The sequence below is a fragment of the Eubalaena glacialis genome, chromosome 5, assembly GCF_028564815.1.
Source record: "Eubalaena glacialis isolate mEubGla1 chromosome 5, mEubGla1.1.hap2.+ XY, whole genome shotgun sequence".
Taxonomy (NCBI): Eukaryota; Metazoa; Chordata; class Mammalia; order Artiodactyla; family Balaenidae; genus Eubalaena; species Eubalaena glacialis.
In genome coordinates, this window is record NC_083720.1 from 67,247,219 (window position 1) to 67,274,481 (window position 27,263).

At 44.9% G+C, this 27,263-nt stretch overlaps 1 protein-coding gene across 16 annotated transcripts in view; it reads right to left on the bottom strand.

The window, feature by feature from the left end:
* Positions 1-27,263, bottom strand: part of APBB2 (amyloid beta precursor protein binding family B member 2) — a 372,773-nt gene that overhangs the window by 83,121 nt on the left and 262,389 nt on the right. For 13 of the 16 annotated variants that reach the window (XM_061192201.1, XM_061192196.1, XM_061192197.1 and 10 more), the window contains 3 exons: positions 22,758-22,820; positions 22,290-22,375; positions 22,135-22,195 (listed from right to left, as the gene is read on the bottom strand). In XM_061192201.1, coding sequence (XP_061048184.1) covers positions 22,135-22,195; positions 22,290-22,375; positions 22,758-22,820 — 210 coding nt within the window. The remainder of the gene's footprint in view (positions 1-22,134; positions 22,196-22,289; positions 22,376-22,757; positions 22,821-27,263) is intronic. The other 3 variants (XM_061192211.1, XM_061192209.1, XM_061192208.1) reach the window with 1 other exon arrangement.

Genomic DNA, 27,263 nt, shown 5'->3' on the forward strand with positions numbered 1-27,263 from the left:
CATCACCCTTCTCCCTCCCAACCCCTTACTCCTGGCAACAGATCCCTGGAGGTAAGGAGTCTCCATGGGGGCAAAGGCAATCAAATGTAATCAGCTGCATGATGCCTGTGCTCTCATCCCTCTAGGCCACTGCACAGCTGCTCACACCGTGCTCTGGGAAGGCCTAGGGTGGTTAGACTCTGGGACAACCTGTGGGAGGGGCTAAGGGGCAGCCAGGGTGGCGCTGAGGCCTCTGGGGCGCCTCAGCCAAGGTCCTGCTCTTTCTCTCCCATGAAAGGCTTTCTTCAATGAAAGAAAGGCCAGCGTCCCGTGGCAATGTCCACAGTGACGGTTGCTAATCGGTTACCGAGCAGGGTGAACTGTCACCACATTATGAGGAATTTATAGACGTTTAAAAACAAACACCAGAATGTCAATTTATTAATTTACAGAGGGAAATGGAAGTCTCACTGGATGCTCAGGCTGGCCAACAAGAGGATTCATCCTCTGGAGGAAATCCACTCCAGTTTTAACCACCAGCCCGCCGCAGGCTGATGAGCGGAGAGGCAAGCAGAGGCAGCCTGCTTCAGCGTCTTGATGGCCAGGATCCTCGGAGAATCATCGCCAGTGCAAGACACAGGCCTCCGGCTTGTGATTTAATACGTAAACAGTTGATTGTATTAGTCATTTCCTGCCCAGGAACCAGGCCAGCATTATGAGGCCTATTTTTATCAATGGAAAAGTTGAGTGGAGGTGGGTTCAACCAAGAGACTTAGCCCAGTATTTCCATAATGTCACAGAACAAATGAGACCTATGTGCATATTTAAACATAAACCTGCAGATATATCGCATCCGACATCTTCACATACAATCGTCATCGTCTTTCTAGCCGTGCCATTTAGCCAGTGCTTACTCTGTGCTGACTATTTTGTATACACAATTAAGAGTTTGGACTTGGCGGGGAAAGCAAGGCGGCACTGACATTTATGGATCACTTTCTCAACGCTTCATGCCTTACAGCACGTAGCATAACATGTTCTCACAACCCTACAAAGCAGGAGCTCCTTATTATACATGTGAGAAACTGAGTCTGGAGAGCTGAGCTGAACCGCCCAAGGTCACACAATAAAGAAGCAGCAGCTGGAATTTGATCTGAGGTTTAGTACTCAAGGTGGATTACTGTCTTGATTTTACAGAAGAGGAAACCAGCTCAGTGAAGTTCAGCAAAGTGACACAGCTGTGGACCGGCTTGATCCAAGGCCTCGTCTTGCTCTCACCATTCTTTGCTCTACATTAGCTGTTCTATAAACCGGAGCACTCAGTCCAAAGGAGGCTCCTTGAGAACAGGCCTGTTCTGTGGACCTCTGAATGCCTGCCACCCAAAAGAGGGTCTGGCCACGCTACATGCTCCATAAATATTTGTCGGACTTCCCTGGTGGCGCAGTGGTTAAGAATCTGCCTGCCAATGCAGGGGACACGGGTTCGAGCCCTGGTCCGGGAAGATGCCACGTGCCACGGAGCAACTAAGCCCGTGCGCCACAACTACTGAGCCTGCGCTCTAGAGCCCACGAGCCACAACTACTGAAGCCCACGTGCCTAGAGCCCGGGCTCCACAACAAGAGAAGCCACCGCAATGAGAAGCCTGCGCACCGCAATGAAGAGTAGCCCCCGCTCGCCCGCCGCAACTAGAGAAAAGCCCGCGTGCAGCACCAAACACCCAACGCAGCCAAAAATAAATAAATAAATAAAACAATTAATTTTAAAAAAATATTTGTCAAATGAAGACACTTGAGCTGGAGGCAGACTGAGGTACGGTGGCAAGAGTGGACCGGATCTGACTGGGAGTCCTCAACCTGGCTGGGCCCTAGGCTAGTTAATTGACCTAAGCTTCTGCATCCTTGGAGGGACAATGCCACAGACGCTGGTGAGAACTCAAGGGGGTGTACCAAGCACTGGTAGAGAGCCTGGCATAGCCACTTTTACCATAGCAAATGCATACAGCCTGGATTATGAAGCCAGAGCACCCAGGTTTGAATCCCAGATGCCCACTTAATTCCTGAGTGATGCAGCTTTCTAATCTGTAAGATGGAGACAATGATAGTACTTATGTCCTAAGGAACATTGGGAGAAATAAATAGTATGGTGCATCTAATGTGCTTAGAACGGTACATGGTAAGTGTTCAGTGTGTTAGCTATTATTATGATTAGCTCTAAATTATCAACAAATCTGATCTAGGGTATGCCTAGTGATATAAAAGTCATATAAAAATATCCACGTAGCCAGTAATGCGAGCTAGAGTCAGGTATCACGTGCCTCCAAGTGCCTCCACTGTGAAACCAGAGGGTCAGTCCTTCTGGAGGCTAATCCCTGCCTGGGGCCCAATCCATCCTTATCAGCTTATCAGGAGCCCCATCTTCACTAGCTGGTGGGGCCTTGACACAGCCCTGCAGACAGCAGCCCACATTTAAGGGTCCTGGGACACAAGCACTGAGGAACAACCTGAGCCCTTGCTGTGTTTGCAGCCCTTCTCTCTGCACTTACAGTTGGTTCCTGATCCACACTCTGGGCACCTGGCTGGACCAAGAGTCCTGTCCTGGAGCTGAGTCCCCTGGCAGTGCTTTGTGCTAATGTCCCCTTTAGGTGCCAGTGGGATCTAGACACCTCACTGTCATGCTGTCCCTCCGTCCCAACCCTGACTCTGAGCTAAAGACCACTAAGATGCTACAAGGACCGGCTCATTAGATGGGTCCCTCTGGACATGGAGCAAGCCTGCCAAGCCTCTGAAGAGTACAATCTGGACCATTCCTACACTCATCCAAGCAACAATGACAAGTGTAGAACTCAATACTTTGTTCAACTGTTCAAAAATTCAAAAGCTTCCACAGAAGATGATTTCTTACATGATAGGAAACGGTGGCTCTCTTACGAAGGGAGGGAGGGTAGGGGCAGGAGGGGCACTTCTTAAACCTGATGCCTAACATGTCCAACTAAGGCACCTATCAAATCCCACCGGCCAAACGTCCAATCACAGCCCCTCCCGGACAGCCCGACCCGCTGCAGCCCAACACCTGGGAGAACTCAGAGTCACCACGCAGCATCGCTGAGAATCAGAATCTGACAGTAACCACAGAAACTTCTCCTGGTGGGACAGCGAATGTGTTACACAAAAGGGAACTTTTTCAGCTGGAGACACCTGAATGCCAACAGAAGCTGAGTCTGTGGCAGCAAACATCAGCTCACGGCCCACTCTCTCACAGTTTTAGTAAGAGCTCATGGCCGTCCAGGCCCAGCAGCGAGGCTGGCTGGAGCCGCTTCTGTTCCTGCAGAGAAGCAGCAGACGTCTTCACTCCTGGGAAACCACTGTTCCACCCCGGAAGTGTGAGTGGTATTTTAGTTTTCCTGTACAGGAGTCTTGGAAAAGATTGAGAGGCAAGTTGTATGGTCCACATGGCTGATTTACACTACAGATTTATATTATTTCTGTTGAGAAATGTTATTTGCAGAGAAAGCACAGAGTAAAACCATAATGAATACTCAAGTTCTGCACATAAAGTTGGCCATTTTATCTCGCTGGGGCAAGCAAGATGGCCATGTGAGCTCTAGAGGGGATGCTGATCCAAAGGAAGGAGCAGAGAGAGCCTGAGGTCAGGAGACAGACTGTACCCTCTGCGTTGGGGGCTGGGGACCTGGAGACCTGGGCATAGTCGGGGCCGGGACACCGGGGAGACTGGGAGGTTACAGATCCAATCTCAGCTAGTAACAAGTCTACTTGCAACATGGAAAATGCAAAACTCAAATAAACAGAGTACCATTCTTAATAACACTTAGCCAAACGCTGCTGTTTCTGAGGCGATTCAGAACTAATTTGATCCTCTTCTAAAATGCGCCCAATAGATGACCCCGCTAAGAATGATGCCACGTGGGTCTTGAATAAATCCTTCCTCTAAATAGCTCAACTGCAAATACAGTAGATGCTCATTATTTGTGGATTCCGTATTCGCACATTCACCTACTCTCCAAAATTTATCTGCAACCTCCACATCAATATTCGTGGCACGTTTGTGGTCACTCATGGACATGCAAAGAGTGGCAAAAAATCTGGGCTGCATGATGTGCATGTTCCCAGCTGAGGTTGAACAAGTCTTCTTGTTTCAGCCCCCATACTGCAAATGAGTGCCCTTTCCGTGGTCTATTTAGCACCTTTTTGTGTATGTGTGTGTGCTTTTTCTTGGTGATTTCGCTGTTTAAAACGGCCTCCAAGTGTAGCACTGAAGTGCTGTCTAGTGTTCTGGCGGGAGAAGGCTGTGATGTGCTTTCTGGAGAAAATCCATGTGTTCGATAAGCTTCATTCAGGCGTGAGTCAGTGCTGGTGACCGTGGACTCAAGGCTAATGAATCAACAATATATATTAAACAAGGTGTCTTTCAACAGAAACACACATAAAATAAGGTTATGTATTGACAGGTTGACGAAAATGTGACCAGAGGCTCGCAGGAACCTAACTCTGCACCTTCCCGAGGAATACTGTATTTCAGTGTTTGCTAATTCAGTGTTGGCAGTGCCTTTACAGAGCTTTACAGACCCACTACAATAGTGAGAATCAACCATACCTGCCCTTCTTCCTAGAGCAAGGCCGGGGGGTGCGGGGTGCTGGAGGGGGACTTGATCACTCTAGCTTTCTGGATTTGGGTGTAGTCGGTGTAGGTGGGACTAGGAACCACGGAGCCCTGGGTTCTCGTCGCTGGCCTCCAGGCGGATCCCTCCTCCCCCAGGCTCCCCCTTATCTCCCTGGTTCCCTCTCTCACATCTTACTCATGTCACCTTCTCAGGAGGCCTTCCCGGACTATTTAAAACTGCAACCCCTTCCAGCACTGTCTAGCTCTTTCCCCTACTTTATTTTTCTCCATATTTTCACCTAATGTATTTTCACCTAATGTATGTATATTCCACTTGTTTTGCTGTTTCTCTCCCCACACTGGGACACAAATTACATGAAGGCAGGGGCTTGGTCTGCAGTCTCCTCTGCCCCTAAGCACAGAATCTGATCGCTGTGAGGGTTAAATGAGTTCATACACATCAAGCAGGCTTTGAGCAGTATTTGGTGCCTGGTAAAAGCTATATATACTCATCATCATTATTGGGACTGATTGTAGTTTTTACTGCTGGCTTTTAAGAAAGTTTTTTTTTAAAACTGCACTGCTCACCAAGAAAGGAAAAATCTGCAACTTTTTACAGTGTCTGAGATGAATGCAGTAAACTCATAAAGTGGGAAGACCTGCAAAGACCTGAATTAAAAGCACAGCTGTTGATTGAGCACCCCTTAAGGGAGCATTCACCAGGTCCTCGCTCTTGAAGCTGACTCCTAAAAGTCTACACGGTACACACACGGGAAGAGCCTTTGCCCACTGCACAGAGACCCAGAACCCAAGGGATCTGGGGACCCCGGAACCCGACCACCTCATTTCACAAATGAGTAGACCCGAGTCCCGAGAGCACTGCACAGAGTTGCCGCTAACAAGAATGAGTGTCTGTCTTGTGCGGAGTGGAGTGGGCAGGGAAGTCTGTCCCCAAAGGGTTCCCTTAGTCACCGCCACTTACTGAGATGGTACCTGACCAACTGGAATCACTGTGTAATGCAAAGATGAAGTGAGTATGAACACTCGCTATTCCAAGACATTTACGGCAATTCAAGAAGAAAGAAGTATTTTAAGTAGTTGTTTTAAAGACTTTGCTTTAAATTAGCTATATTGAGTTTGTAGGGTAGGAATGCATGTTCACAGAGCTGAGATATTAAAAGAGAACATTTCCAGCAATAGACTAAAGGCTAAAAACCTACTCCCAGAGATGACAAGGTATCTGAAGAACAGACATATCCAGGACTCCATCTGAAGACAGACTGACCAAAGAGGCTCCTTGTGGCCCCTCCTCACAAGCAGGTAACACACCTGTGTCTCAAGTACACTCAGGTTTTATCCTGTGTGTGTGTGGACACAAGGAAAGAAGGAGCCTTAAGGAACCCTGTAGCTCCAGAAAGCGGAAACTTCTAAGACTTCCCTGGTGATCACATGAAATAACCATGGAGAAGGAAGGACCCAGAGAATGCTGCAAGGCAATGGATTCCCAAAATTCCAAGGGAAGTGACTCTGCAGATTGGATGCTGTCACAAAGCCTCGAGATGGAAGTAAGCAGTTAGGGCAGGCGAGCCTTGCTAGAGACTTACAGACGGGGGCAGAGAGGAGTTCCTGGCAGGAAGGGGCAGAGGGCAGAGGGAGGGAGAGAGAACTTTGCATTATTCAGGGTACATAGCCTCGGGGCCAGGGCACCTCGGGTCACGGCAGCTCCTGCTGTTGCCTGAGGCTCATTACTGCTGCCTGTGGGACAACTGCAGCCCTGCCTCCTGAATGGACCTGGGGTGGAGGTCCAGTGATTTGGGCCAGAGGCTGCTGGTCCAAATTCAAGGAGAAGCCTCATTCCCAAATTCATCTCCACTTTTCCTGGACTCTTACTGTAGATACTCAGTAGCTCACCTCTTAATGCTCTACTATTCTTTGAATTAATGCCACCTCCCCCATTAGCCTCTGAGCCTTGTTTTCAGAGCTGAACTCAAAGCTTTGCTTGTCCCCTTTGCTTGACTGATGAGGCCCATCAGGGGAAGTGACTCATCCAGGGTCTCCTGGCCTGTGAGCGGCCGGTACAGGTGAGCAGTGGGGTGTCCTGATTCTCAACACCGTACCCCTCTCCCAGGAGCCACTTGAGGTCAGGGAGCCCTTGTGTGTGTTTTTCTTCTCCCACAATGCCCAGGTAAGTGCCACACACACCAGCAGCACTTAATATCTGTTGATTCATTTTTTTCTTCCAAGGGGAAGATGCAGGGTATCATGAGAAAAATCACCAAAACTAATCAAAGTGCTATGAGTCCTGTGAATTATAAAGAAAGGTGGAGGGAGTCTGGATTAATTTTCTCAGAGAAGAATGAGAAGCGTTATCGTGAAGCAGTTGAAAAAGTGTGGGGAAAATGCACTCCAAAGTCATCCTTCTACCTAGGACGTCGAGCAAGGGGTAGGGGCTCTGGAAAGACAAGGAGAATCTGGAAAGCAGTAATGATGAACTTCTTAAGGAAAAGAGATACTAAAACAAGAAACCCTCTACCAAGGGGGCTGAGGACTCTTCACTCCTGGGGCAAAGCTTTAAAAGTAGGATGTTAACTGTCCCCATTGATGTTCCTGTTTCAGCAGAGATGACCAGACCAGAGACACGAGATTTATTCTGCACATAGGTTACGATTCTGCATGTAAAAGACAACCTCCGTGAAACTTATTTCATGACAATACATGAGAACTTCAACCATCCCATTTTCCAAACTGCTTTGGGAAGAGTCTTTACATCTTGAAGGAGAAGAGGGTAGCTTCACTTAAGCACATAAAAGAGGACACAAAATAAAATGTATCTTTCTGTCTTGAGAATATCTTCACTTATTAACAATGTGGAGTGCCCCAGGGCTGGTGACACCGCATTACCTTAACTCCACACAGCTTGCTCTGTGGGAACAGTACCAGCCTCACCTAGTACACACATCACAACCCCGCCAGTACACACATCACAACACCGCCAGTACACACATCACAACACCGCCCATACACAGTTAGCTCCGGCATGCGCTCGCCTCTGCGGCCTTGAATCTTTCATAGAGACAGGTCCGCAAAGAACTTTAGAGGAATGGGGAGGTTCCGTATGTAATGTGATGCCAAAATATGCTGTGGGCCACTGGTGACTTTCTCAGCTTCCTGGGTCAATTTCCCCCCCCCCCATGTTAACTTTTAATAAGTTAAAAAAAAGACTTTTGGGAAGATGTTTTACAAATGCTACATTATTTATCAACACCCATCTCGTGGACAGTATGAGTACTTTAATGCTGTTAACGGCAGCAGGCCAGATTCTGCTGCAGTCCCCCACTTTTCGGCAGTCTTTGTAATCTCTGAAGTCACTGTAAATGCTGGAGAGAAGTAGCAACTAAGGAAGGAACACTCTAGAGTTTCCTGTAAAAGAGGGGCAACTTCGATGTCAATAATAGGTACATAGAACTTTGGAGTAACTTTTCTTTTTTTAAAAGCTAGTATAAAGCTCCTGGTGGCTGAAGCCCAAAGCTTTTCAACCAGAACTCTAGAGGCTGAGACCAGCCTGGGCTTCTACCCGGGCACTAGCGCACTAGGAAGGGAAGGCTTGCGTTACTGAACTCAAGTGCTTCACTGCTATTCCAGCTGAACCACTGAGCAATTCTGAATTGATGAAGGCTTTACATAAATGCGCCCTAACATACAGAAAAAGGGGAGAGCAATATGCTCTATGTAAAGTGAGAAATCATACACACACACACACACGCACGCACAAACTGCAACGAGTCAAAAACCTGTTTCAAGGTTTGTTTTGTCTATGAGATGAGGCACGAAACACTCAATCCCACTGACACAAAGGAAATTCTTTATTCCTATCATCACTGCCTCCATTCCAAAAATTAGATTAAAACTCCTCGTATAACTTATATAAGCTGGTACTATCTGCATTTTCATTAATAACCAGTGTGTTACGAGACATTTCCTATTTTAATTTTTTTCTAAGGTCTGGAAAAAAGAAAGTAATGCTGCTTCACTTAAGCTATGACACATTGTAATACTGTGATCGCCAAAATGATTCCCAAACTAAATGGATTAGAGAGAGAGGGAGGGTGGCCTTAAAGATGGCATACTTGGGACGGGGCTCAGTCCCACACAGCCTCCAGCTGACGGGACCTACACAGCAGCAAAAATGGGTAAATCACCACGACTGACAGGGCTGCTGGGAACCATTACATCCGAATTTTTAAAGAAACTTTTGGAAGACCAAAACCATACATCATGTTTAGCTAGTGCTGTACAGCAAAACACTGCTACTGTATAACATCTTACTTGGTCTTCACAGTAATACTATGAGTTTCCCAGACTATGCATTAGTACCATCCCATTTTACAGATTAGAAAAGTGATGTTCAGAGAGGTTAACAAAGTCACACAGCTCATCCCCGACAGCACTGGGCCCAGAACCCAAGGATTCCAGCTCCTACTTCATACCCTTTCCCCTTGGAACATGGCCCTGCATTAGGGACAAAGATTCTAGCTGTTTTTTCCTCTTTTGTCATTCACCGGGAGTCAAGTGCTTGGGTAATCCACTAAAAGACACACACATACACACAAAAGCAAAGCACACACATAAAAACATATTTTATTTTTCCTCTCAATCTTTAACACAGTTGCGCATCTTCAGGTGAGCTTGAGCTCATGGTATAGAACTCCCACACAACAATCACACAGGGAATCAGAGAACCAAACCAAAGGCATGCTTGCAAGACCATGGGAAGGCCCACCTACACAAGAGGAAGGACAGCCCAGAGATTAAAAGCTTGGTCTCTGAAGCCAGACTGCCTGGGTTCACATCTCAGCTCTGCCATTTATCAGCTCTGAAACTGTGGGCAGGTCACGTAAGATTCTGTGCCTCAGCTTCAACTAAAAATAGGAGAAATAAAAGAACATAGCTCCTGGGGTTTGTGGGAAAGCAGGACAGTGGAAGTCACATGGGAGTGTTCGCTATTGCCTTTTACAGAGGTGCTAGATGAGCCTGAAAGAGAGAAACTGAGCTTACCAATAATGGCCCCAAACCACCTTGGTATATATGTGCCCCAAAACATACTAAATGCTCAATGAACATCAGCAATCATCACCGTATTTTATTATCAGAACACAGGCTTTAGAGTCTGCTTCACTCAGGCTCAAATTTCAGTTCGTCCATACTATTGATTTGTGATTTTTAAGAAAGTGACTTGGGTTCTCTGAATTTCAATTTCCTCATCGTAAAGTGGGAATAACAACATCACCCGCCCCCTTGCAGGGCTGTTCCGAGAATCAGGTGGCCCGCTGCAAGTAAAGCACCCAGTAGGGTGCCCAGCACATAGTTGGAATCAGAGCAATGTTAGTTTCCTTCTCCGCCCAACCCTCTACTGTTGCCAAATGATGAAGGTCTACGTTGGATACCCATTCATTTTATTGTTTCTAGATCTCAACCAAAACAGGACAGACATGTATTAGAATATCTGAAGAAGTAGAGATGAGCTTCATATAGTATTTTATTTGCTAAGTGACACTGGCCTATAGCATTAGGTGAAGAGGGAAAACTGACATTTTCTATAAAATAGGTTGCTATAGATCTCATCTGAACTCACAGCTCTGAAAAAAATCACGGCTCTCAGGAGAAGGGCTTTTTGAGAAATCATATATTCTTGCTTCTAGGGTCCATGTGTCATTTACATGGGCCAACATTCCAGCTTCAGTAGAGACAGGGGTCACTTGCTGGTCAAACCTACCACTGGGAATGTGGTTAGAGCAGAAAAGTGGGCCCTGGGTGGGGACCTGTGTCCCCTTCCTGAGCAGCAGGTCTGCTGAGAGAACGAGAGACTGTAAGGGAATCCAAAGGGCCACATTTCTGCTCTGTGCCCACAGGAGGTGAACTGCAGTGTTGTCTGGCTGGAGATGTGGGTTACGAATGTGCTGGTTCATCAGCTAAGCACAGTCTTAATGAAGTGATTTTTAGTCTGAGGATCTTTTAAGGTCAATTGAGTTATTTCTAAATTAATCTTTAAAAACTGAGATATAATTGATATATAACATTTGTGCAAGTTTAAGGTGTACAACGTGCTGGTTTGATACATTTATATATTTCAGTAAGACCACCACCATGGCATTTGTTAACACCTCTATCATGTCTCATTTTTATCATTTCTTTTCTGTGGTGGGAACAATCAAGATCTAGTCTCTTAGCAACTTTGAAGTTTTCAATACAGTATTGTTGACTATAATCACTACACTGTGCATTGAATCCCCGGGACTTATTTATCTACTAGTTGTAGGTGTGTACCCTTAAACACCTCCGCAGTTCCCCTGTTCCCGGCCCCTGGTAACCTTCTACTCTGTTTCTAAGAGTTCGGCTTCTTTATATTCCACGTATAAGAGACATCATACAGTATCTGTCTTTCTCTGTCTGACTTATCTCACTTAGTATAACACCCTCAAGGTCTCTTCGTGTCCAAAGCTTGTCACAAATGGCAAGCTTGCTTTCTTCTGGCTGAATAATATTCCACTGCATATACATACTACATCTCCTTTATCCATCCATCTGCTAATGAACACTTAGGTTGTCAATTTAAATTATTTATGGATTATGCTCAGTGAACTGATCTCAAATGTCTCCTTCAACAGGAAGCAACTGAAATTCCACATACAGATGCAAATTGTCTCTTTCTCAAGTCCAGTAACATTGTAACTGCCATTCTTAAATGGGATTACCATTTTCTCTGCTGTGTTACTTTCTTCTGCTCCTCTCCTTGGTCTGACTGATTATCTCACCTTGCATGCAATTGTTGTTGAATAAATATATGTAGAATGAGTGGATGGATGGCTTGGTTACAGACAACTGTTGAGAGCTGTCACACTTCATGTCAATTTAGAGCCTGAAAATATGCAAACCTGACTATTAAAACCATTTCCTTAGAAGCACCAGAGCCTGGAGCAGACGAAGAACTCAGGCTCTGATCGTTGTGGCTTCACACTTCAATGAGATTTTAAATAGGAGGCATAGGAGTGAGGGGACAGCGTGGCTTCGCTAAAATGGCTCAGTGTCTCAATTATTCTAATAGTCCTGTAGGAGGAGCTATCATTTCTCTATCAATTTCATTAACTGCAAATAAATAAGAAGTGTTCACAGTACAACCTCAGTACTGGCACCGGCATTAAGTTCTCAGGCAACAGCCCGGAGAAGAGGACGCCTGGTACGTGTTGTCAAGTTTCTGGGCAGCCTCGGAATGCCAGCCTCGGGACCCCCAGGGCTCGACCAACTGGCTCTTCCTAGAGGACCCAGCCCTGCTCGATGAAGGTACCACTGCTGCTGCTTCTACCTGAGGCTGCTCAGCTCTGAGAATACCCACGGCCCAGGATTCTCTGCCAGGATCTCACGGGGCCAGGTTGACACATCTGCTGCCCCTGCGCTCTCAGGACGCCCACCTCCACCGCCGCTGCTGGGGGCCGCCCATCATCTCACCTGTTTCCTGCTTCCTTCCTTCAAGGGAAGAAGGAAGTCTGCCTCTCCTTAATTAGCCGTCTAGGCATCTGCCCACCACAGGGAGCAGCTGCCAGCAGTTGGATAACAATGCAGCTCGTTTCAACAGTGCCTTTCAGAACCCGGGGGCTCGCATGGCTGCCAATTCCTCAACTGCTCATTCAGGCAAGCGTAGTGACCAGAAGTTAATAAGGGAAAGGGAGCCGTGGCTCTGCCAGAAACACGGCATTATGCGTGGTCATGTTGGCAAATAAACAGAGGAAAACAGTTTTAGAAACACAAAAGCTGGCCTCTGGGCGCGGAGACAAAATGAGTACCGAAGGCCAATGGCTCAGTGTCCAAGAGGCAGTGAGTGTCGCCCTGCTCAGTGGAAAAGCAGGCTGGACCAGGGTCAGGAGCCTGGCTCGAGTCCTGCTCTTCCCAGACCAGCTATACACTCTTGGGCAGGTAACTCTGCCTCTCTGCTCCTTCCACCTCTCCTAAGGCTTGAATGAAATGGTCCTTATTTTCTCTTTGTGAATGTCAACCTGAAAGCCGTTCATGAGAGGATGAAATCTCATTCTGCCAGGACTTGGTATGTTCGTCATTGGCTCTGTGCCTTGGTTTCTTGATTCAACTGTGTTGACAGTTATGCCCCTCACTAAGGGCGTTTTCTCTGAATAACTAAAATGTGAGAATAACATCTGTCACAGACTGTATGTCCCAAAGATGACAGGAATAAAGCACCCTCTCCCCCGCTATCCTACATGCTCTCTGCAGTATGACCTTGACACTCTCCCTCAAGAGGTAGAGTCCGTGTCTCCACCCTTGGGTCTGGGCTGTGACTGCTCTGATCAACAGAATAGGGTGGAAGTGATGGGGTGCCATCTCCTGAAACAGGCTTGTCTCACCTGGTGGCTTCAGGAAGCTTCCTGCTTCTTGGAAGCCAGACACCATGTGAGAAGTACACCTGCCTACCCAGAGACCACCACTGTGAGAACTCCAAGCCACATGGAGAGGCCCTGGAGGATGAGATGCCACATGAAGAGAGGCAGTGGCCAAGGAACACTGAGCCACCAGGCACGCGAGTGAAGAAGCCGTCTTGGAAGTGGATTCTCCAGCCCCACCTGCCCCCAGATGCCCCCATGTGGATCAGAAAGGAACTGCGCCACTGAGCCCTTCCCAAATTCCTGAACCCACAAAATTTATTTCAGGAGCAAAATAAATGGTTGTTTTAAGCTACCAAGTTTGGGCATATAACATGTGTACACATTAACAGATGACAGAAACAATGTTATCTGCAGTATTGGACAAATATGGGTGGGCCTCATCTTAATAGATCTGTCCCTAAAAGCATTTGCTGAAAATGAACACAAAATTACATATAAAATTATTTTTTAATCTTGAGCACTTATATTTACATTTTGGGAGAGAATCACTAAATCCCGTTGCAATGCAAGTACACTCATTAGTTTAGGTATCATCTCCTTCTGGAAAACCATATGCCACCCCTTACTCCCAGCCAGGATAGATGTCCCCGGCTCAGCATCCATGACATGATAGCTCAGCACTTAGCACAATGCACTGAATTTCCCTGTTTGTTGTCTGCCCCACGAAGGCAGGGGACATATCCATTCCTCCTTGTAAGAGAAGAGTCATAACGTCTAATGCATAAAGTATGATAGAGATGGTTCTAAGCACTTGACATAGATCTTATGTTTATATCAATTCATTTAATGTTTACTATAGCCTTGTGGGGTAGGTACTATTATTATGCCCGCTCTCTAGATGAGGAAACTGAGGTACAGAGAGGCTAAGTAACTTGCCCAAGGTCACCCAGCTAAGTAAGTAGCAGAGGCTGGCTTTGAACCAAGGCAGTCGGGGCCCAGAGTCCATGCTCTTAGCCATTGTAACACACAGCGTTTCTTTAACATTAAGCATTCAATAAATGTTTTTGACTCAATTAATGAATCAACAACAGAAATCAAACCCAAACTTCTCATACAGATCAGGATTTCTGAAAGAAAAAAACCCATGCCACATGAACAAAAATCAATTCTAAGAACTACATGCAAACATAAAAATCCCATACAAATGCTAAGTAATGATAACGAATTTGCTACATAGACCAGAAATAAATCTGAATGAGAAAAGATACTCCCTACCCCTTCCTGTTTATCTATTAGTGCTAATCTAGTCAGTAGCCACTAATATGATTACTTCAGGAAAATCTATGTGAATAGGAACCAAGGGAGGGCACAGATAAATAAAGCTTACAGATGAATATTAGAATCTCATGTTCATTCACCGTTCACTTCAGGACGTTCCTCTATCAAACCTACTGACCAACTGATGTGTATCACCTCTTTCTCTTTTCTCTCCATCTGGGGCAGGTTATAACAAAAGAGGACAGAGACAAGCAAAGCTTTCACAAAAACCAGTGTCTGGGAAAGACATCCCCGAGCAGCTGGGAACTGGCTGCAAGTGGCCATGACAGAACTGGGAGGTACTGTGTAGGAAGACTGTAGAGGATGCACAGAAATGACGCCTTATTTATCTGATTTCAAACTTCTTACTGTTGCTGCTTGACGTGTTGTGTACAGACCGGCAGCATAAGCAGCACCCGAGAGCTTAGCAGAATTGCAGTACCTTGCCCGGCCCCAGAACAACTGAACCTGAATCTGTCAATATGGTCAGGCAAGTTTGAAGGCACTGCCAAGGACCGGACCATCTGGGAGACGCTGGAAAGGAAGGGGGAGTCTTTCCCCAAGCAATGACTCTCCAGTCCCCCCCCCCCGCCCCCCCCCGCCTACCTCTGACATCCCTGCTACCTCCACCTCAGACACCCAGGCAGCCAGTGACCATAAAGCTTAGGGAAACGATCCCTGGGAGTGGGTGGGCACGACGCTCCCTTAGACCTTGGGGTCAAATGCAACTAGGTTTGAGTCCCAGCTCCACCAGTTACTGGCTGTGTGATAAAATGAATTATTTAACCTGTTCAAAGCACCAGTTTCTTATCTGTAATATGGGGGTAACAACCACGGTGCCTTGCGTTTGCAGGAAAATTGCATGTAGGTGCCTGGCATAGTGCAGGGCGCAGGCAGAGCGTGTGTTCAGAAAAGGAAGCCAGCTCCCTCTCTCCAGCCCTGGGCTCAAACTACTCTTTCTTTCCTTCTCCAGATCTGGAGATAGACCAGACTGAACTATTTCATCTCTAGATGCCATAGATCAGGACTGCTCAATTCATTTCAGATCTGAAAATTTCTCAGAACCAGAAGTGACTTCTGAGATGATAACACATCATCTTACAGCCGAGGAAGCTGAAACCCAGAGAATTTAACGCTTGGGAAAAAACAATCTTCCTTACCCAGTTCCCTTGTTGTGGATTCCGAAGAACAGTGTTCTGAAAGCAGTTCTAATTACTTCTCCTCACAAATATCCTGAAAATGATTTGTTATACACTCTGACTTCTGGTCAGAGGCCCAGGAGACCCACCTTTGAATGCCATCTCCACCACTAATTGTGGGACCCTAGGAAAGTTATGCACACAAATTTTCTGGGATTCACTTTTTCACCTGTAAAGGAGGACCATTCGATCATCTTTAATGTCACTTCTAGCTTTAAGCAATTCAATGATTTCAAATGAAATGCTGATTTCTTTAGGGACGTAATTTTAATACTGTCCACAAGATGGCAGAACACTTCCTTTACAGAAGTCTGAGCATAGTGAACACAAAGGAGAGGAAAGCACTCTAAGGAATTCGTACATATTTTTCAAAGCATTCAGTTTTCTACAATTTAATTATAACTGGCTTTTATTTTAGGGTTAATCATTCTAGTCAAGAATTTGGCCAGCAATAAGCCACATGCCATGAGAAAAGGAACGTTTTAAAGGGCTAAATTAGGGTTCTAAGGTGGTAGGATGAGCCCAGGGGGCAGAGTGCAGAATGGTGGGGATTCAGAAGTGCAAGCTACCTGGCCACCTAGACATGACTAGAAATTGCCTTCTTGACAAATGAGGCACAAGAGGCAACTATCTACAAAAAGCTTGTACACGCAGACATTTAAAAACATTTCACATGGAGAAGTGACGCAAAATAGAGAGAGAGAAAAAATAATTAGAAAAAAATCTTCAAGATTACAATAACAAAGTTTTGAATTTAAAAATGCAGGGGGACTAAACACCACGTACTGTCCTGAGTTAGATCCTGGAACTGAAAAAGGACCTAGAAGAATGACTGGTAAAATCCGAATAAAGTGTTTAGGTAATAGTTTTGTATCCCTCTTCATTTTTTAGTTTTGACAAGTGTACTATGGTTATGTAAGATAGGACCTTGGGGGAAGCTGGGTGATGGGTATACAGGAACTCTCTGTACTATCTTTGTCACTTTTCTGTAAATCCAAAATTATTCCAAAATAAAATTTTTATTTAAAAAATGCATAGAAAAATAAGGACAGGGCTTCCCTGGTGGCGCAGTGGTTAAGAATCCACCTGCCAATGCAGGGGACACAGGTTCGTGCCCTGGTCCGGGAAGATCCCAGGTGCCATGGAGCAACTAAGCCCATGCGCCACAACTACTGAGCCTGTGCTCTAGAGCCCGCGAGCCACAACTACTGAGCCCACGTGCTACAACTACTGAAGCCCGTGTGCCTAGAGCCCGTGCTCCGCAACAAGAGACGCCACTGCAATGAGAAGCCTGCGCACGGCAACGAAGAGTAGCCCCTGCTCGCCACAACTAGAGAAAGCCCACACGCAGCAACAAAGACCCAATGCAGCCAAAAATAATAAAATAAATAAAATAAATTTATTAGAAAAAAAAGAAAAATAAAGGCAAGTGACAGCCAAGAAAGGACAGAAACACGGAGTTTCATAATAAACATAGGGTTTTGTAACTACCAAAACAAATGTCCTATGTTGATGATAATTTAAGAGGGGGGAATTTTAAAGTAGGAGGTAGTAGCTCACATGCAATAAAATAAGGTAAATAAGTAAAAATGACAAAGCCTAAAGAATAATGGGCAGTGGACAAAGGTGTCTTCTAGGGTATTACAGATGGAATTATATGCCGCCATAGCCTTTTCTGAAAAGCAGTTTTGCAATAAGTGACAGAAGCCATAAGTTGATAGCCTTTGACCCGGTAATACCGTTTTAGCAACCTGTACCAAAGCAATGATTTAAAAGAAAAAAAGCCACCTATTTTTATGAAGTTGTAACTCTGCCCTGTAGTACCGGAAATTGTTCCTATGGCCACTGGGTGCTTAGACAGATTATGGTGCTATTAATTAAATGGATTATAATAATGGAATTAAGAATGATAAATCTGAGAATTGTGGAAAGGAATATGTGAAGTAAATTTTTAAGAGCTCAGTACATGCAATGTAGTATCCTAGATTAGGTCCTAAAAAGGATATTAGTGGAAAAAATGGGAAAATGTGAATGAATAAAGCCTATTTTAGTTAATAATACGGTATCAATATTAATTTCTTAGTTTGGATAATTGTCCGTGATTATGAAGATGTTACTATTAGGGGAACATAGGTGAAGGGTATATGGGAACTCAATATCTTTGTGACTTTTCTATAAATCTTTAATTATTTTAAAGTAAAAGTTAAAGAGCTCAGAATTATATACAAACTCATGCACATACTGCAATCAACTAAAAAAATATTTACTGTATATAAAGTTAGGTAGGCTCATAAAACACTGTCAGAGTTATAAAAATACTTTGCTTTTGCAGGGGTGGGGTGGCATGGGGGGAAGAGTTCATTTATGTTGCTACTTAGATGTTTCACTGAACAACTGATTATCAAGATGCTCTGACTCAGAGTGGCTTGGGAGAATTCTGAAGGATTCATATCCTGATAGTCTAAAAATGACTTTTATTTTTCCAGCATCTAAGTTTCATTGAGGGAGTAAGGAAGACATTTTCTATAATAATCTTTTTAGTAATCATTCCTCGGGGACTATATTTAGAATTCCATCGTACATGAAATTAAATATTTTTGTTTCCTAAAGAAAGGATACCCTCTGCTTCTTTGCGGGGCACTCAGTTCCTGTGTCCTTGGCAAACTGAAAGAATGGAAAGGGTTAACTAAAGATACCCTTTAGATATCTTTAGATCTATCGAAACTTGAACATCTGGGAACCTAGATCTTGCCACTTCTGCCTGCTTAGGTGCCCCAGGGAGCATTAAACAGGTGAGGAGTGACTAAGGGGGCAGATGGGAGAGGCCAGAGGGTGGTGGCAATGGGGAATACCTCCAAGGTGGCCTCATCAAAGTCAGCTCTAAACCAATGGACTTGTTCCAAATTTGTAAAAAATAATTTCGTTTAGTGCTGTTGGAAACAGCACTGAAGGATCACCTTAGCCTTCCCTGCAGGGTTTCCCTTGGCCCGCTTCCAGCAGGAGGTGGAGAGACTTGCCTCCAGAGAAGCACAGCAAGACTCAATTTCCCCAAAGGGATGCCATCTGTGTGGGGTATCTAAAGTGGGCAGCTTGGCCAATCGCCAGACACACAGATGAGCTCCACTCCAGCCCCCGCTTCCTCCTGTTCTGGCCCAACGTTTATCATAAGCCTGGTTGAACATACACCACTGAGGGATGGTCTGAAAAAACCTGCGGCCCATCCATTCCACTTCTAGAGTCTAGGGTTCATCTCTGCCTCAAGTCAGACCGGAAAGCTGGTCCACGCTGCCATAATCCTCCACCAATTTACTTGAAATGGGTTTGTCCTTTGCTTCCAATGAGCAAAATCCAAATTTCTATGTGTCTTTACATAAGTCTGGAGTATTGTTGAGGACACGGATCACATTAATTGATGGTGGCCCCTAAATGAAGCTCCAGGTGAGACTTTGGACAGTCTAGTGAGCATGGGCTCTGGAGCCAAATGGCCTGGATTCAAATCCTGACTCTACTATTGAACTAGCTGTTCAACTTTCTATGCCTCATTTTCCTCATCTGCAATAATGACAGTCAGCCCCTTGAATTTCCGTGAGAATAAGAGTCAATAGCAATGAAGTCTTTAGGACTAAGCCGGGCAAAATGTTAGCACTCAATAAATATTCATTATTACAATTATTTTATAACAGAGCACTAGAAAAGCCATTATATTCCATAAGGAATTGAGATGCTTTTACCTCATACACAGTGAGATTCATAGAAAGCAGGGTTCTGAGACCCTTTTCCCCTCCCAACAGACTTAGGGTCCTCAAGAGTGACAGTGACTTTCTATAGCACGGGGCACCTTCAGAATCTAGGGTGGGATGGGGGCAGTTAGAAGCACGTGTAGTTTGCAGAGGTTTTTTCAAGATTCTGAGATGCCCTTACAGGAATTCATGCCATTTACCATAAGAGTCCTCAGTATAAATAATCACCTGGAGGTACAAAAATGGACCCGAAGGTCAATTTTCTTAACTATGCCAAGTCCTATGCTCTGAAAAAAAGTCCTATGCTTTTTCCTTCTCCCCAGTCTGATCTGTCCTAACTCCATCTACTGTCCCAGTACAGACAGATGCACTGATTCTTCCCTTATGTTTTCTGTGGCTTGTAAGTGCTTTCATAAGTCTCCTCAGATCTTTTATAGAACAAAGAAGGATATAAAATAAATAATACAATACACATGCTTTTTTGTTTAGAACTAAGTACAACTTTAGTTACTTCTAAGAAAGCTGAGCCTCCTTATTAACATAAACAAATTCCTAATAGGTGCTAGAATAGACACGTTGGGAACAGAACAGTGGTAGATCAAGAATTCAGTAAGCAATACAACTGAGAGGGAAAAAGAGAAAGCACCCTCTTAGATAATAGCTCAATTACCTCCTATTCCTGCCACCCATTCAATCTCCATTCCATGCATCACCCTTCCGGCCCACTCTTGTCAATTTCACACTCAGCTTTACAGACATCACTGGCCCAGCCCTTCTGGGTGGAGAAAAATATTGCTGCTGCTTGCCCTTCCTCCTCCAGCCTTTGCTGATAGCCCTTATAAAACACTTGGTAGCAAAGCAAATTATTCACAGCCTGCCTTCCTGTTTTACTGCGTCCCTTCCCTTCCTTGCCATAAGATTTATCTTTAAAGGCCAGGGTGTCAGCGGCCAACCAAGAACTTGTTCAGAACACTGCTGGCTCTGGAGCAGCCTTAACCTGATCAGGCTGTGCTTAGAATGAAGCTGAGCAAACTAGGAGCAACGGAGAAGCCCTGGGATTCTTATAGAACGAATGGCAATGTGGCAGCTTCCGGCCAGGGAGCCAAGGTTTTGAACCTGCACCGTCTTCCCCACTTAACTACTGCTGCAGGAACCTATCTGCTGTTTTATTCATAGACACAGATCTACTTTGGGATTCAGAAAAATATCTAGGTCCAGCTACATAATTTGCAAATGAAAATGAAATATGCAAAATGAAAACACATGGCCCCATGTTCAAAAAGCAGGGGGGAGAAAGCTGTAAAAAGTATTAAGACATGAAGCTTTATCCTTTCTTCTGCATTCTCTCTCAACTCCTAACGGTGTTTTTTGCTTGTTATTTCATGTCACGCTCTCTCGGACATGGGGATACTTACAGGGTGAGTGCAGACCATCACAGGCTGCCCACCCACAGACCATCAGCTGCTAGGCCGATGCACCACGTCCTGGCCAGGGGTGGGGAAACTGAGCCAAGAATCCCCCTTTCCCGTGGACTCACCACCCCAGCCCACAGCAAATGGGTGACCCTCTGTTTGCAACACCTGTGCCGGGACAGGCTAGGTACCTGGATTGGGAGTGGGCGGGGCCTCACTGAGTCACCCGCCGAACACACTGCTGTGCTGTCTGCCTGAGCTGGGCAGGCCACTACTTTGTCCCCTCCTGGGACACCATGGAGTTTGTGTACCTGGCATCAACTCTCCCCAGGCTCACACCTAGCCCCCTACAGGGGTGGAAGGCAACAGTAATTGCTGGGTGGGGGCAGGGATGGGGAGGGTGGCAGGGCCTGAGGTGCCAAGGAGCAGGGGAACGGGCAGCTGAGAAACACTGGGGAGGTAGGGAGGTGGCAGGACTGTGCATAAGCCAAGGCTCCAACCCCCGGGAGCACACTCCGTTGCCCCACTTCACTTCATCTACAGAGCACAGGGTCAAAGATAAAAGTATGAAGAACATCAAGAGAGCAACTGCACAGAAAAACACGGGGCCCTGATTCTCAACGCAGGGCCCCGTGCAACTGTACTGGTCACATACCCATCAGCTGGCCCTGCCGGTTCCCCACCAGAAGTCCAGAGCGAAAGTTCACTCTCACTTTCCACCATGAAACAGGCCTGTGTTTAGGACAGGGACGAGGAGGAGCTTTCGCTCTGCACAGGTGCGAGGCTGCCCTGGAGGAGGTGGGTGTGAGGGGTCTGTGGCACCTGTTCAACCGCCCCTCCCGTAGCACTGCAAGGCAGAGCCTGGCTTATCTTCAAAGGCTTCTGAAGCCCACCTGTTCGAACGATAATTTTAACTTATTGCGATGCACAAAGAACTGATGTAGTGAGATACAAGCAGAGTCGTGATGATTACAGAAATCCTCCCCAAACCTAACTTGGCCGAGGGATTTACTTTAATTGTTGGGGAGATTAGGAAAGAGAGAGGACTGAGGAATAATTCCTTATTAAGTGGCTCAGGGTTGATGGTTTGTAAAAAACTGGGCCATTGGGCTTCCCTGGTGGCGCAGTGGTTGAGAATCTGCCTGCCAATGCAGGGGACACGGGTTCGAGCCCTGGTCTGGGAAGATCCCACATGCCGCGGAGCAACTGGGCCCGTGAGCCACAACTACTGAGCCTGCGCGTCTGGAGCCTGTGCTCCGCAACAAGAGAGGCCGCGATAGTGAGAGGCCCGCGCACCACGATGAAGAGTGGCCCCCGCTTGCCGCAACTAGAGAAAGCCCTTGCACAGAAACGAAGACCCAACACAGCCAAAAAAAACAACAAAAAAACAAAAACAAAAAAAAAACTGGGCCATTATTCAAAGTCATTATTTTGATGCAAGGATATTAACCTGGTCGCTGAAAGCACTTTCTTACAAACCTTAGCTTCTGGGTCACTGTTGATACTACAAGAATCTTCATCATCAGCATGTGGGGCATTTCTAGAAAGAAAAACAGAAAATTGGGCTTAGAATTCTATTGCAATCTCTAGCTGCACAGAGCCACACGTTACGGCAGCTGCCCTGAATGCCCTACCTGAGTTTCAAGGATGCATAGCGCAGTGTTGCTCCTTCAAACTCTTTTAAACTGGGGTCCGGGTTGACTGTGGCTGCATGCAAATCCTAGAGGAAAAGAGATCCCTGTTAATGTAGAAAGGGGAATGACCCATTACATGGCCTCAAATATCAAAGGGGAGAGAAGTCCTCCCAGCACGAGGCAGAGAGTGTATGTGAGCTTAGGCAGAAAAAGGCATGCATGGGCTGCTGATGCCGGTTTGGTGCAAGTGCCGCTTCTTACAAGACAACAGGAACCTGGGGCAATCAGCCTGAAGTCATTCACAATGGGAGACATCAAAAAAGGCGACACGTGTGAGTCCCACAGCCCTAGCCAGAAGCCCCATCACTCCGTCCCTGCAGAATGCATGATATTCACAAAGAAGATGCAGCCACAGCCATGCAAAAAGGACAAAATATTAAATGAGCTAAAATCTGACAATATACTTGCCTTCCAAATGTCACTATTAATCTTTCCCCCATTCAGAACAGCAAAATCACTCCATGGCTGTTTCTAGACATATAATTATTCACAAGGAAAAAGCACATTGATTTAAAAAAAAGAAAGAAAGAAAGAAAGAAAATAATAAAGGATAGAAAAGGAAAGGGAAAAAAAAAGAAAACACACACACACACACACACACAAGACACTGTTGTTAGCATTGATATCACAGGATGGGTTAGGGAACAAATTCACTCTAACGGCAGCATGTGAGCTCGCTCTCCCTTGATCTAGATCAACACCTGAGGCCTAGGGCAGGAGGAAAGAGAGGGCGCTTTAATTACTTACCAAAACAAATGGCTGAATGTTATTACCAGACAGTGAAGTAATCGATACTTTCTAAATGTGGTCTTAAAAGCACACACTATGCATCAAAGTATTAAATGCCCAGCGTACCTAATTTCACAGGCACCTTTTCTCTCCTATTAACCAAACAGAACTGTTTTCTTGAGGTGGAGGTGGAATTAGGGATGATGCTTGTCAATGTGCTGGATGGAAACGGGAATGTCCATGGCTAAGGGCATAAAAAAGCTGGGGGCCAAATTATTTTCACTTAAAAGAAAAAAATGGCAATGATGGAGGGCAAAGAACCCAGCCTGACCTCATCTTGCTGAGATTTAATCTAATTAAAAATAGCTCTAGACAATCTAATGTAAATTCCTCTTGTTCATAAAAAACTCTACTTCCTTGCCACCCAAGCCTCTTCACAAATTAATATTCTATCACGAAATGCTTTTCTAAACATAGTGATAGAACAAAGTGCAAAGCCTTGCCTCGCTGGGCAACCTCTGACAATAGACCTTCGAATCTAAACAACTCCTTCCTTTATTCACCTCGGACAACAATGGAAACATTTTTTTTCTTTCTACTATATTGACTGAATATTCAAATATTTTTCATGTGACATTTGGGGAAATAAATGATACTAATAAGACGCCCAGGCACATCCTTATGAACTTGTTCCACTTGTCAGGAAGATCTCTTTTCTTGAATAATAAATCAATAAGAGAAACTCTTCCACTAAGTAACTTTACAACTAAAGTTCTTTGAAAATGAGACAGTAGTACTGACCCATAACTTCTGCACACAATACAATTTTTAAAGCCACTCAAAGCAAGAAGCAGCGAAGATCAAATGTCCCAGGTGTTGAAAAATGCATTTATTTGGCTCTGAAGGCCTCTCTGAGGGCATGGCCATTGCAAATTTGGATCCATTATCACTTCTACACAGTTGGTGTCATTGTTGCTTTCTTTGCTGGACCAGGCACCCAACCTGCAGCTTTTCAAACTAAAACAGAACTTGGACCACTGTGTTTATTTATTTTTTTAAATAATCTCTTTTACTGAGCACAGAGCAGGAATGCTGTCCAGCCCCTCACCTCTTTCCTCACTCCATCCCCAAAAGCAGTGTTCAGTTTTTACTCAGGAAGAAAATATTACAGGAAAATCTTAACCTGTCAGCTGTGGCAACCTATGAACCCCCTGAAATGGATGTGGGGTTTTGTGCAAGTGCATTTTATCCCCAACTTTTCTGTTTTCAGAAGGGCCAGTGACCGAAAAATGTTTAGAGTTACCATCATAGGGGGATTAATAAACACTCACGATAAGGACTTGAAATATCAAGTACAAAATAAAATTTTAAGCTAAAATTTCTTTTTAAAAAAGAAAACAAGCCTATTTGGTCCCAAATTGTCATCATCATTTACACGTGAGCATTTCACACGAGGTTTTCATTTAGGTTGAACTTTGAAAATGTAATCAGATGGTGAATTAGGAAGATTCAAGATAATTGTGCTCTTGTGAAGACATTTTTAAAAAGGCATGTGTGTCTGACAAAGGGAATCTGATATCAGAAATTACACCCAAAAGACACTGTGTTAGGACTACAAAGAGTGAAAGAAGAGCATTTTTTAAAACAAGTATTCAGAAAAGGCTTTGGCATTTTATCAAACACTTCTCTATACGTGTGTGTTTAAATTTTTTTATGTATTTACTCTTCGGATGTAGGAGTCCCTGTAAAGTAAAAGTTGATTATAGTTCTAAGACTGCATGAATCTAGCTCTCATGCTACGGAGACATGAGTCAGCTGGCAAACTTCCAACAATCACTTTTTACAGATTTAAATAAACAAAGGCCCTATACAGTGATTGTGCAAAACCTTAAAATAACATAAGTATTCCTAAAGAAACCCTTTAGCACAAAACTCAAGCAAATAAAAATGGAAACTAACATTACATGCTATGAACAGGCCAAAGACCATTTTTTCCTTCACATATTTAAAATTTTCATTGACATCGAAGATGAGAAACTTTCTCTTCCATTTAAGTGACTTTTTTTTTTTTTAAGTCAAGGGCAATGAAGGACAAAAACAATTTGTCCTAAATGTTAAGAACGATATATTCTATTCATCTATTATTTTTTTTAATTAAGAAGAGAGAATACCACATTTTAGCTAATAATTTAAAGAAAAAAGACACCAACACAGATGCTTGGGTTGTACAGAAAGTCTGCAGTCTGGGTGATGGGAGTGAGAGATGAAAGAAGAGACAAAGAGAAAGACAATAAAAGAGGAAAAGGCAGGCGAGCAACATGCCCCAGGGAAGACAGACACAAAGAGAGGTAAAGGATAGCAGAGGAAGAACTGGGACCATCTTCCATGGGTAACAACCTCCAATCGGTCATCTCTCAGGCAATGCAGCTAAAGCCTTGCACAGCTGAGAGATGGTGGTGTCAGAGTTATGTCTGGGGACACACCCTCCTGGTGCTTGTCTTGACCTTGGCCAGGCTGCAGCACCCCTTATCCTGATTACGGTGATGACACTCAGGTTCTCGAGAGCCCTGGAGCCCTAGCTCCTCAGAGACAGTGGGGACTGACCCAGTGCCTGGAGCACGGCACCTGCCATGACCCTTCATGACCTTTCAGCATGGCACCCTCATGACCTACTAAGGGAATCAATCTGACTGTATAACCTTGACTACTGAGAGTTTTCTTCTTCCATGTTTTTCTTCTGGGATCTTAGAAGACTTCCCACCAGAGTGTGGACAGAGTGAGGTCAAGAACATGAGCCCTTAGCCCAGGGGCTGGCTGCCTGAAAGTGCCCAGGAATAGCAGTGTCCTTAGCAGTGTCTCTACTAAGGCATTTGTAAGAATAAAAAGTTTGAGAGCCTAGGGACTACAAAGGGTTATGAATTATGCTTTGTAATCCTCTTTTGTCAAGACTTGAGCCTTGGTATGTGTAGCCTTGATGATAAATGGCAGAGTACCTGGAATTCTGGAATTCCAAGGAATAGGCCAGTCAATGTTAATGAGCACTGAATCCATATATGTGTGTATATTTTTTCCTTCTTTTAAAACTGCTTTCCGTGTTTTGCTGGATGCAACACTATCAAAAGAACAGTTATGGTTTATCATGCAAATAAAATCCAGAGAAGTTAAAAAAAAGAATCTAACTAGAAGACAAACTGACAAATGCTTGTGCAATTAAATTAGTCTCTGTGAACAGCAGCACTATTTAGAAACTAGAGGAGAATCAGGAGACCTGGGTCTCTAGTGCTGGCTCTGCCGCTACAGCAAGTCAACTAAGAGCTCCCTCCGCTACAAAGTCGGTTTATTCCTTCATTCAGCAAACAGTTTTTTTTTTTTTTTCATTCAGCAAACATTTAATGAACATTGCTACGTACCAGGCACTGTGCCAGGTGCTGAGGACACAAGATGAGGGGGGCAGGTCCTGACGCCCCCCCAAAAGGGAGGCGGACATGCCTCAAGTAAGAATACTACAAAGAGACACAATGCAATAAAGGTTAAAGGGCTTTCATAGCAGACGGGTGAGAACAATCCTTCCCAGGAGATGCTAGCAGAAAGCCAAAGAATTGAAGGGGAAGTGACATATAAATAAAAACAGGGAGACTAGATTCGCTAGAAGACCAGCTCTTGTACTCACTCAGAATTTCCTGGAATGCTTATGATAAAGGCAGATTCTCAGGCCCTACCCTTAGAGAGTCTAGCTCAGTGGCCTGGGGTAAAAATAAGGAAACTTAGCATGTTCTACAAGCCCCAGAGGACATGCTGGCCACCGTCCTTGGCTCACAGGCTGAGAAATACTGCCGTAGCATTCACTAGGCCCTTCTCAAAGGTTCTTGCCAGCTCTAAAATGTCATGATTACTTGATCAGGTCAAGAAGTTCAGTAAAATGATGACAGACTGGCCCCCTTATGTTGCTATCTTATTTCGAAATGTATGTGAAAATCTGTAGGTTCTAATGCAATACGTGGGTTTTGCCCCTCCTGGGGAGTTAGCTGCTCAGGCCTCTCCCAGACTCCAGAGGCAATGTAGCAAGAACAGAGTGAATTGTGATCAAGAAGAGATCACGGTCCTGAGAAACAATTCGACCTTCCCTTGCTTCAGACCCACTTGCTCCTCCATACTCTCATCCTTAAAGAACTTGGAAACACCTTC